Source organism: Sarcophilus harrisii, chromosome 3 (assembly GCF_902635505.1).
Source record: "Sarcophilus harrisii chromosome 3, mSarHar1.11, whole genome shotgun sequence".
In the NCBI taxonomy this organism is placed as follows: domain Eukaryota; kingdom Metazoa; phylum Chordata; class Mammalia; order Dasyuromorphia; family Dasyuridae; genus Sarcophilus; species Sarcophilus harrisii.
In genome coordinates, this window is record NC_045428.1 from 598,868,716 (window position 1) to 598,880,728 (window position 12,013).

Consider the following 12,013-nt stretch of genomic DNA (forward strand, 5'->3'; position numbering starts at 1 on the left):
AGTGATTTGTATGAAGTCATAGCTAAGAAGTACTTAATGTAATTTGAGCCATGGTCTCTCAAAAGAGGCAAAGAAATATATACAAATAAATTGGATAAATAGGAAATAATTAATGAAAGGAAGGCACTAGAATTAAGAGGGGTTGGAATGGGGGTGGGGAAGACAAAGTCAGTGCCATGATGCATCGCTAAAGAACAGAGAATAGTATAAAGGTCCTTTCTGTATATGCTCTGTTGGGCCTTCTTCATACACCTTTTCCTTGACATGGAAAAATGATAATAAATGTGCTAATAGAGACCTTCGTGAAATTCTCTGTGTGTTCATGATCCCTGTTAGTCCTCACAACACTCTATGGGAAGAGTTCTAGAAGTATTTTTTATTTTCCAACTGAGCAAAGCGAGGTCCAGAGAGATTAAGTGATTTGGGTGAAATCCTATCTAAGAAGTGTTTGGTGACTTGAGCCACGGCCTCTCAGAAGAGGCTGGGCTTGAATTCTCAAATAATTGTCCCAAGTCGCGTTTTCAAATCTCCCTCCATGAACAGATCTTCAAGTGGCCACAGCAGATATGCCCTTGCAGTTGGAAAGAGACCCACCATGGATATGGGAGAGAAACACTTCTGAAAGGATGTCATCTCCAGGTGAGTGAATGAAAAACAGGAGGTTGGGAGTCACAGCAGAGCTGTTCATTTGGGGGGTGGCCCCTGTGTAGTCTTATGTCAATCAATCAATCAATAAACATTTATTAAGCACCGATGTATGCCAGATGCTGTGTTAAGCTCTAGAGATAGGAAAAGAGGCAAAACTTGTTTAATCTACATTTGATTGCTTCCTGTCTATAGTAAAGGTGTCAAGGGTGGGAGGAAGAAAAATTTGGAACAGAAGGTTTTAAAAAGCTGAATGTTGAAAATGATCTTTATATGTGTTTGTAAAAAATAAAAGGCTATTTAGAAAATAAAGAAAAATGATGTGGACCAATAAATAAATAAAAGAGGCAAAAGAGTCTGACCTCAAGGAACTCACAGTCTCAAGGGGGAGACAATAGGCAAACAAATATGTATAAACAAGCTATACCCTGGATAAATAGAAAGTAATTAACAGAGGGAGACACTAGAGTTGGAATAGAGGTGAGGGAGATAGAAAATGAGTGCCATTATAAAGAACTAACATACAAAGAGAATTTTTTTTCCATGTTCTGATTATAAATCCAGGGTTCTTCATAGAGATTATTTTAAAGATCCTTTATATATTTTATATACGTGTGTGTGTTTATGGAGAGAAAGACAGAGGGAGTGAATGAGTCTGCCTGTCCTCCTTAAGACCTTTTCCTTGACCTGAAAAAATGTGAGTAGTTTTGCCACAGACACGTTTTGGAAATTCTCAAGCTTGGAGAGTGCTCTGGTCATGATCCCATTTGTCTCATACCTTCTCCACAGGGCAAGTCCTTTAGGTACTTTATTTTCCAAGTGAGGAAACTGAAGCTCGAAGGTCTTAAGTGATTTGTATAAAATTATATCTAAAAATTGTTTGGTGGAATTTGAAACAAGCTTTCCCAGAAGATGCTGGGCTTTCATTCTTAAATACTATTCCAAAGTGGTTTTTTCCAAATCTCCCTCTACAAACAGAGATTCAAGTTCCCACACCAGATGTGACCTTCCCATTGGAAAGTGGAGAATCACCATGGATGTCGGATAGAAATGATTCCAGTGATAGTGACTTAGGTCCAGGTGAGTGAGTGAAAAACAAGAGCATGGGAATCACAGCCGAACTGTTCATCTGCAAGGGTAGGTAGTCCTGTGTTGTTTTGTGTCATTCAATCAATAAGCATGTATTAAGCACCTACTGAGGGCCAGATAGGCTCAATTCTGGTGTTACTAAAAGGCAAAAGAAGAGCTCATGATCTAATGGGGAAGAGAGTGTGCAAACAAATGTGTGCAAATTGGCTATATCCTGAATATGTAGGAGGTGATTGTCAGAGGGAAGGCGCTAGAATTAAACAGTTTGGAATGGAGGTGGAGGAGACAAAGTCAGTGCCATCATTTGTAGAGAATAGTATAAAGGTGCTTTCCATCTGCTCTGCTGGGCCTGCTTTGTACAACTTTTCCTGGACATAGGAATATAGTAATAGTTACGCCAAGAGAGGCTTTTGTGAAATTCTCAGGTTTGGAAAGTACTCTCTGTGTTCATGATCCCCGTTGGTCTTCACAGTCCCCATGTAAGTCAGATTCTATAGGTACTTTTTTTTTTAATTATTATAACTTTTTATTGACAGGGCCCATGCCTGGGTCTCTCTAGGTACTTTTATCCTTATTTTCCAAGTGAGGAATTAGGGACTAAGTGATTTGTATGAAATCCTACCTGAAAAGTGTTTGGTGGAATTTGAACCAAGGGCTTGCAGAGGATGCTGTGCTGGAATTCTCTATTGTCTCTAATTGTCCAAAGTAGTTTTTTCCCCAAATCTACCTCCATTAATAGGGCTTGAAGTTTCCAAACCAGATGTGACCTTCCAGTTGGCAAGATGTGAATCGCCATGGATGTCAGAGAGAAATGATTCCAGTGATAGTGAATCAGGTTCAGGTGAGGGAGTGAAAAATGGGAGAATGGAAGTCCCAGATGAGCAGTGCATTTGGGGAGCAGTCCCTGTGTAATATTGCCTGCATCAGTCAGGAGACATTCATGAATCATCTACTGTGTACAGATGCTGTGGTAAGCTCTAGGGATACTAATAGAGGCAAAATAGAGTCTGCCTTCAAGTAACTCATGATCTAGTGGGAAAGACAAGATGTAGAGAAATGCGTGCAAACCAGCTGTATCTGAGTAAAGACTCGATAATTAACAGAAGGAAGGTACTGGATTTAAGAAGGGTTGGAATGAAGGTGGGGGAGACAGAAAGTCGGCACCATGATACATGGGGAATAAAAGAATGATTTCTATATATGTCCTGCTGATCCTTTTCCTTAACATAAGAAGAGAATCTGTTGTGAAACTCAAGTGTGGAAAGTACTCTGTGTGTTCACAATGCCATTTCGTTCTGTGGATACTTTTATTCTTATTTTCCAAGTGAGGAAACAGAGGCTCAGAGGGATTAAGTGATTTGTATGAAATCCTATCTAAGAAGTGGGTGGGATGTGAAACAAAGTCTCTCAGAAGAGGCTGGGCTAGAATTCTCAAATGCTTATCCAAAGTGGCATTTTCAAATCTCCCTCCATGAACAGCACTTCCAACAAACAGAAGAGATGTGACCTTCCTGTCAGACAAAAGAGACACATCATGGCTCTTGGAGGCCAAAGAGTGGAGTGATAGTGATTCTTCCGATCCAGGTGAGTGAGTGAAAAATGGGGGGATCGGAGTCACTGCATTTCAGGAGCAGTCCTTGTGTTGTGTTGTATTAATATTAATAAGCATTTATGAAGCACCTGCTGGATGCCAGATGGTGAGCTAAACTCTATGGATACTAGAAGCTGTCAAAGATTGGAAGGCACTGGAATTAAGAGAGGTTGGAATGGAGGTGGGGGAGACAAAGCTGGCACCATGACACATAGGGGATAAAAGAACGATCATTTCTATATATGCCCTGCTGGTCCTTCTTTGCATACCTTTTCCTTGATATAGGAATATATTAATAGTTACACCAAGAGAGACTATTGTGAAACTCAAGTGTGGAAAGTACTCTGTGTATTCACGATACCATTTTGTTCTGTAGATACTTCTATTCTTATTTTCCAAGTGAGGAAACAGAGGCTCAGAAGGATTAAGTGATTTGTTATGAAACGGTGGGATGTGAAACAAAGTCTCTCAGAAGAGACTGGGCTGGAATTCTCAAATGCTTGTCCAAAGTGGTGTTTTCAAATCTCCATGAACAGGACTTCCAACAAACAGACGAGATGTGTCCTTCGAGTTGGACAGAGACTCATCATGGCTCTTGGAGACCAAAGAGTGGAGTGATAGTGATTCTTCCGATCCAGGTGAGTGAGTGAAAAACAGGAGGACAGAGTTGCTGCCTTTGGGGAGCGGTCCCTGTATATAGTGTTCTGGTTGGTTTTCTGGGGGTCTTAGAGCAGCCTTTGTTTCAGTTGACTAATAACCACAAGAATATCCAGGTGTTAAAGTCCAAATTCTTTATTGTCTCCTTGCGTGGGGCCCCGGACTAGCTTGGTCTCAGTGGACGAAATGCAGGTGGACAGGTCAGCCACTGCAGTGGTGTGAAATGGAGTGAATCTCTCTGGCTGAGTTTGTCCCAGTTTATATGCTTTATTCTAATTACATTATCATAGGTGTCAAGCTTGTGGAACTATAGTAAGTACTAAGTACATGTACTGAACTAGAGAACTATTAATCACCACACTAAACTAGATAACCATTTGTCTTATCGATTCCACTGAGTTAACACCTTGTAAGAATCCTTGTTTCAAGTTCAGAGTTCTGGCCCATAACACTTGTGTTGTGTTGTATTTGTATTAATAAGCGTTTATTAAGTACCTCCTGGGTGCCAGATGCTGCAGTAAACTTTGTGGATACAAGAAGAGGTAAAAGATTGCCTGCCCTCAAGGAGCTCCCAATCTAACGGGGCAGACAGTATTTAAAGAAACGTGAACAAACAAGACATATCCTGGATAAATGGGAGATAATTGGCAGAACAAAGGCACTGGAATTAAGAGGGGTTGGAATGGAGGTGGGGGAGACAAAGTCAGCGCCATGACACATAGGGAATAAAAGAACGATCATTTCTATATATGCCCTGCTGATTCTTCTTTGTATACCTTTTCCTTGACATAGGAATATACTAATAGTTACACCAAGAGAGACTGTTGTGAAACTCAAGTGTGGAAAGTACTCTGTGTGTTCACGATGCCATTTCATTCTGTAGATACTTTTATTTTTATTTTCCAAGTGAGGAAACAGAGGCTCAGGGGGGTTAAGTGATTTGTATGAAATCCTATCAAAGAAGTATTTGGTGGATGTGAAATAAAGTCTCTCAGAAGAGACTGGGCTGGAATTCTCAAATGCTTGTCCAAAGTGGTGTTTTCAAATCTCCATGAACAGGACTTCCAACAAACAGACGAGATATGACCTTCGAAATGGAAAAAAGAGACTCATCATCGCCTTTGGAGAGCAAAGACAGCAGTGATAGTGATTCAGGTCCAGGTGAGTGAGTGAAAAATGGGGAATCCGAGTCACTGCATTTGGGGAGCAGTCCTTGTGTTGTATTAATAAGCATTTATTAAGCACCTGCTGGGTGCCAGATGCTGTGATAATCTCTATGGATACTAGAAGAGGTAAAAGATTGCCTGCCTTCAAAGAGCTCCCAATCTAATGGGAAAGACAGTATTCAAAGAAACGTGAACAAATAAGACATATCCTGGATAAATAGGAGATAGTTGGCAGAAGGAAGGCATGAGAATTAAGAGAAGTTGGAATGGAGGTGGGGGAGACAAAGTCAGCACCATGATGAGAAGCTAACCTCCATAGAGAATTCTATCAAGATCCTTTTTATCTATGTTCTGCTAGACCTTCTCAGGACTCCTCTTCTTTGATGTGGAAAAATACACCAACAGACACTTCTGTAAAATTCTCAGTTATGGAATCACATTGTGTCTTAATGATCTTATTTGGCCCTGACTGCCACCCTGCAGGGCGAGTTGTATACTTTATTCTTATTTTCCAGTTGAGGAAATTGAGATTCAGTCAGTTGTATGAAATCATATCTAAGAATTGCTGGTGGGATTTGGACCATGGTCTCTCAGAAGAGTCTGGGCTTGAATTCTCCAATAATTGTCCTAAGTACTTTTTTCAAATCTCACTCCATGAACAGAGCCTCAAGTCTACAGCCCAGATCTGACCTTCTTGTTTGAAAGCGGATACTCACAATGGATGCTGGAGAGAAAAGACATGAGTGATGACCAGTCAGCTCCAGGTGAAAGAGGGAAGGACGGGAGGATGGCAGTCCCAGCTGAACTACGTATTTGGGGGGCAGTTCTGGTGCGGTATTGGATCAGTCAGCAAACATTTAATAAGCACCTGCTATGTGCCAGATGCTGTGCTAAACTCTGGGGATACTGATAGAGGGAAAAGGGAATCTGCTCACAAGGGGTTCGTAATCTCACGAGGAAGGCAATATGCAGAGAAATGTGTACACACACATATCCAGGATAAGGAGGAGATGAGTGTAGGAGGAACGCCCTAGAATTGAGAGGACTTGGGATGGAGGGGGGGAGGCAGAAAGTCAGTGCCATAATACGTAACTAAAAACAAGGAATAGTGTAAAGGATTTTTCTGGGTAGAGTCTGCTGAGCCTTTGTCAAGCAGGGTTTCCTTGACGTGGACAAATGGTAATACTTCTGCCACAGATATCTTGGTGAAATTCTCAACTTTGGAAAGTTCTCTGTGTGTTCATGATCCCATTTGGCCCTCACCACCCCCTCTGGGAAGAGTTCTTCTTTTATCCTTGTTTTCCAAACGATGGAACTGAGATCCAGAGAAATTCAGTGATTTGTATGAAATCCTCTCTAAGGAGTGTTTGGTCTCTCAGGAGAGGCTGGGCTTGCATTCTCCAGCAGTTTTCCAAAGTTGTTTTTTCGATTCTCCCTCCATGAACAGAGCCTCAAATGTCCACACCAGAAGGGACCATCCAGTTGGACAGCTCAGATTCTCCCTGGATGTCGGATAGAAATGACTCCAGTGATAGTGATTCAGGTACAGCTGAGTGAATGGGGGGACATGGGTCATAGCAGAGTCGGTCATTTGGGGGGCGGTCCCTGTGTTGTATTGTGCGAGGCTATCTTAAACATGTATTAGGCACCTGCTGTATGCCAGATGCTATGCTAACCTCTATGGATATTAAAAAGGGTAAGAGAGTCTGCTACAGTCTTATGGGGAAGGCAAATGTGTACAAACAAGTTGCATGCTGGAAAATAGGAGATAATTAAGAGAGGAAGGCCACTGGAATTAAGAAAGGTTGGAATGGAGGTGGTGGGGACAGAAAGTCAGTGCCGCAATACGCAGTTAAATACACAGAATCTTATAAAGGTCCTTTCTATGAGTGTCTGCCTGGCCTTCTCAGTGTAGTTTTTTCTTGGCATGGAACTATTATAATAGTTATTCCAGCAGAGAATTTTATGACATTTTCAAGTATCAAAGTACTCGGTATGCTCTGATCTCATTTCATTCTCACAACCCTTCTGTAGGGCAATATCTGTAGATTCTTTTATCCTGTTTTCCAAATGATGGAATCAAAATCCAGAGAGATTAAGTGATTTGTATAAATCATATCTTAGAAGTGTCAGATGGAATTCGAGCCAAGTTCTCTCAGAAGAAACTGGGCTTGAATTCTCAAATAATTGTCCCAAGTGGCTTTTTCAAATCTCCCTCCATGAACAGGACTTGACATTTCCAAACCAAATGTGACCTTCCCATTGGAAAGAAAAGAATTACCTTGGATGTTGGAGAACAAAGATTCCAGTGATAGTGACTCAGTTCCAGGTGAGTGAGTGAAAAACAGGAGGATGGGAGACACTCCTGAGTTCTTCATTTGTGGGGTGGTCCCTGTGTAGTATTGCTTCAGTCAGTCAATAAACATTTATTGAGCACTTGCTGTGTGCCTGATGTTGCTAAGCTGTAGGGATGCTAAAAGAAGGAGCTCATTACAAACAAGTTGTATCATAGATAAACAGGAGATAATTAACAGAGGAAGATGCGAGAATTGGAATGGAAGTGGAAGAGACAGAAAGTCAGTGCCATGATACTTAGAGAATATGTTTCCTTCTATATATAATCTGTCTGACTTTCTAAGTACACCTTTTATTTGACATGGAAGAATAATAAGAACTATGTTGTGAAATATTGTGGTGAAATTCTCAAGCTAATTTTTTAAATTTATTTTTTAATAGTAACTTTTTATTTTCAAAATGCTGAAAAGATAGTTTTCAGCATTTGCCCTTGCAAAAGCCTGTGTTCCAAATTTTTCTCTCTCCTTTCTTTCTCCTCCCTCCCCTAGACAGTAAGTAATCCACTATATGTCAAACTTGTGCAGTCCTTCAATACATATTTCCACATTTATCATGCTGCACAAGAAAAATCAGATCAAAAAGGAAAACAATTAGAAAGGAAAATAAAACAAGCAAATAATAAAAAGAGTGAAAATACTATGTTGTGATTCACATTCAGTCCCCATAGTCCCTTTTCTTAATGCAAATGGCTATCTTCATCACAAGTCTATTGGAGGTGCCTTGAACCATCCACTGTTTGCATTATCATGTTGTTGTCGTGTACAATGATCTCCTGGTTTTGCTCCCTTTACTCATTATCAGTTCATATAAGTCTCTCCAGGACTCTGTGAAATCATCCTCCTAATCATTTCTTACAGAACAATAATATTCCACAACATTCATGTACCATAACTTATTCGGCCATTCTCCAAGTGATGGGCATCCCCTCAGTTTCCAGTTTCTTGCCACTATGAAAAGGGCTGCCATGAACATTTTTGCACATGTGGGTCCCTTTCCTTCCTTGAAGATCTCTTTGGGATATATTCCCAGTAGAAACACTACTAGATCAAAGGGGTATGCACAGTTTGATAGCCCTTTGGGCATAGCTCCAAATTGCTCTCCAGAATGGTTGGATTAATTCACAACTCCTCCAACAATGCATTTGTGTCCCACTTTTCCCACACCCTCTCCAACTAAATTTAGCATTATTTTTTCCTGTCATCTTAGCCAATCTGACAAGTGTGAAGTGTACCTCAGAGTTGTCTTAATTTGCATTTATCTAATCAATAGTAATTTTGAGCATTTTTTCATATGACTTGAAGCATTTTCAATTTCTTCATCTGAAATTTATTTGTTCATATCCTTTGACCATTTATCAATTGGAGAATGGCTTTAATCTTATAAATTTGAGTCAATTCTCTAAGTATTTTAGAAATGAGAACTTTATCAGAACCCTTAGATGTAAAATTTTTCTCCTAGTTTTCTGCTTCCTTTTTAAGGAATAGTAATGGTGATAGTGGGCAACCTTGTTTCACTCCTGATCTTTATTGGGTATGCTTTTAGTTTGTCCCCATTACACATGATATTTGCCAATGGTTTTAGATAGATGCTACTGCTCATTTTAAGGAAAAAAACCTCCATTTATCCCTATGCTTTCTAGTGTTTTTAATAGGAATAGTTGTTGGATTTTGTCGAATGATTTTTCTACATCTATTGGTATAATTATATGATTTCTGTTAGTTTGTTACAGATTTAATCAAATATTCTAATATTTTCTTAATATTAAACCAGCCCTCCATTGCTGGTATAAATTCTACTTGGATATACTATATACTATATTCTCCTGGTTTTAATTGGCTGTAATCTCTTTGCTAGTATTTTGCATCAATATTCATTAGGGAAATTAGTCTATTATTTTCTTTCTCTCTTTTGATCTTATCTGGTTTAGATATCAGCACTGTATCTATGTCATAAAAGGCATTTGATAAGACTCCTTCTTTCCCTATTTTTCCAGGTAGTTTGCATAGTATTGGGATTATTCTTTAAATGTTTGGTAGAGTTTATATGTAAATCCATCTGGCCCTGGAGATTTTTTCTTGGGGAGTTGATTAATAGCTTGTTCAATTTCTTTTTCTAAAATGGGACTATTTAAGAAATTTACTTCTTCCTTTGTTAATCTGGGCAGTTTGTGTTTTTTATAAATATTCCTCTATTTCACTTAGATTATCAAATTTATTGACATATAATTGGGCAAAGTAACTCCCAATTATTGCTCTAATTTCCTCTTCATTAGTAGAAAGTTCTTCCTTTTCATTTTTGAGACTTAACAATTTGATTTTTTTCTTTCCTTTTTCTAATTAAATTAACTAAAGGTTTATCTATTTTGTTGGTTTTTTCATTGAACCAACTCTTAGTTTTATTTATTAATTCAGCAATCTTCTTATTTTCTGTCTTATTAATGTCCCCTTTTATTTCCAGAACTTCAAATTTGGTATTGTATTGGAGGTTTTTAATTTGTTCTTTTTCTAGCTTTTTTAGTTGCAAGTCCAATTCATTGATTTTCTCTTTCTATTTTATGCAAGTAAAAATCTAGAGATCTAAAATTTTCCCTAATAATTAGGGAAAATGAATAACTGCTTTGACTGCATCCCACAAATTCTGGTATGTTGTCTCATAATTGTCATTCTTTTGAATGAAATTATCAATTGTTTCTATGATTTATTGTTTTGCCCACTCATTCTTTACAATTATTTAGTTTGCAATTAATTTTTCGCCTATTTTCCCTGGCCTTTTATATATAATTTTTATTGCATCATGATCTGAAAAAAGATGCATTTACTATTTCTGTCTTTCTGTGTTTGAATTTGAGGGTTTTATGCCCCTATATATGGTACGTTTTTGTGTACATTCTATGTACCACTGAGAAAAAAGTATATTCTTTTCTGTCCCCATTCATTTTTTTCCCAAGGTCTGTTATACCTAACTTTTTAAAATTTCTATTTACTTCCTTAACTTCTTATTTATTCTGTGGTTCAATTTATCTAGTTCTGAGAAAGCAAGGTTGAGATCTCCCATTATTATAGTTTTGCTGTCTATTTCTTCTTGCAACTTTAACTTCTCCTTTAGGAATTTAGGTGCTATACCACTTGGTGCATATATATTTAATATTGATATTGCTTCACTATCTATGGTACTCTTTAGCAAGATGTAATTTCCCTCTTTATCCCTTAATTAGATCTATCTTTGCTTTTCCTTGATCTGAGATCAGGATGGCTACCCTTGCTTTTTTTTACTTCACCTGAAGCCTAGTAGATTCTGCTCCAGCCTTCTACCTTTACTCTGTATGTATTGCTTAGTTTTAAATGTGTTTCTTGTAAACAACATATTGTGGGGTTATGGTTTTTAATCCAGTCTGCTATTTGCTTCCATCTTATGGAAGAGTTCATCCCATTCCCATTCACAGTTAAGAAATACTAACTTTGTATTTACTCCACCCTATTTTTCCCCAAGTTATACTTTTCTTTTCCCTTTCCCTCCTCACCAGTGTTTTGCTTCTGCCAACCACCTCCCTGTCCTCTTTTCAGCTCCTTCCCCATTTCTTAACCCTTTCCCCTTCTACTTCTGTTCTCTCTTCTATTAACTCCCCTTTTCTGTCTTCTGATATTTCCCTACTAGTGAGATAAGTTTTTCTATTCAACTAAATATGTATAATATTTTCTCTGAGCCAAATCTGATAAGATTAAGATTCAAACAATGTTCATCTCTCTCCTTTCTTTCCCTCATCTTTTTTTGCCTCTTTGTGTGATATAATTACCCCATTTTGCCTTCCCATTCCTCAACTTCCAGTACAAGCCCTTTTCCAATCATAGTTTCTTTTTTTGCATATCATCACAATAATAATAATGTCTTGAAAGATGTCATCCCAGCTCTTTCTTTTCATTGTAGTTTTCAGGTAGGACAATAATTCTTAGATTGTCTTACCAGGATCTATTTTCCAGGTCAGTTGTTTTTCTGATGAGGTATTTTACATTTTCTTCTGTTTTTCCATTTTTTGATTTCATTTGACTAATTCATGATGTTTCATTGAGGAAAGGCAGGGGAGGGGGACACCCAGCCCGGGAGACCCAGAGCAGGAGGAGGTCCCACATACCAGGAGATCTGACAGAAGGGGGCCCTCAGCCAAAATACAGCCCCCATGGCTCCTCTGTCCTGCTTCAGAAGCCAGGAATCAGCAGACTAGCTGTGAGACCTCCAGGGCAACAACAAAAGGCAAACCGTGAGCCCCCGAGGAGCCACGGGGGTTGTATTTTGGCTGAGGGCTCCCTGGCAGATTCCCCTGGTGTGGGGCCTCTCTGCCCTAGGCTGGGCTGCCTGCTTCCCTCTATCCTGGGTGGGTCTGACAGAGCCTCAGATTATTCTGGGGTTCGGAGGCTCACAGTTTGCCTTTTGTTGTTGAGGGAGATCTCACAACTAGTCTGCTAATTCCTGGCTTCTGAACCAGGAGAGAGGAAACCCAGGGCAGGAGGCTTCA

General features: G+C 39.1%; 1 protein-coding gene across 8 annotated transcripts in view; it reads left to right on the top strand.

The window, feature by feature from the left end:
• The window catches only part of LOC100921344, an 81,058-nt gene that overhangs the window by 46,438 nt on the left and 22,607 nt on the right, over nucleotides 1–12,013 (top strand). For 6 of the 8 annotated variants that reach the window (XM_031963913.1, XM_031963912.1, XM_031963915.1 and 3 more), the window contains 8 exons: nucleotides 544–639; nucleotides 1,624–1,725; nucleotides 3,214–3,318; nucleotides 3,862–3,963; nucleotides 5,042–5,143; nucleotides 5,811–5,912; nucleotides 6,596–6,691; nucleotides 7,376–7,477. In XM_031963913.1, coding sequence (XP_031819773.1) covers nucleotides 544–639; nucleotides 1,624–1,725; nucleotides 3,214–3,318; nucleotides 3,862–3,963; nucleotides 5,042–5,143; nucleotides 5,811–5,912; nucleotides 6,596–6,691; nucleotides 7,376–7,477 — 807 coding nt within the window. The remainder of the gene's footprint in view (nucleotides 1–543; nucleotides 640–1,623; nucleotides 1,726–3,213; nucleotides 3,319–3,861; nucleotides 3,964–5,041; nucleotides 5,144–5,810; nucleotides 5,913–6,595; nucleotides 6,692–7,375; nucleotides 7,478–12,013) is intronic. The other 2 variants (XM_031963914.1, XM_031963917.1) reach the window with 2 other exon arrangements.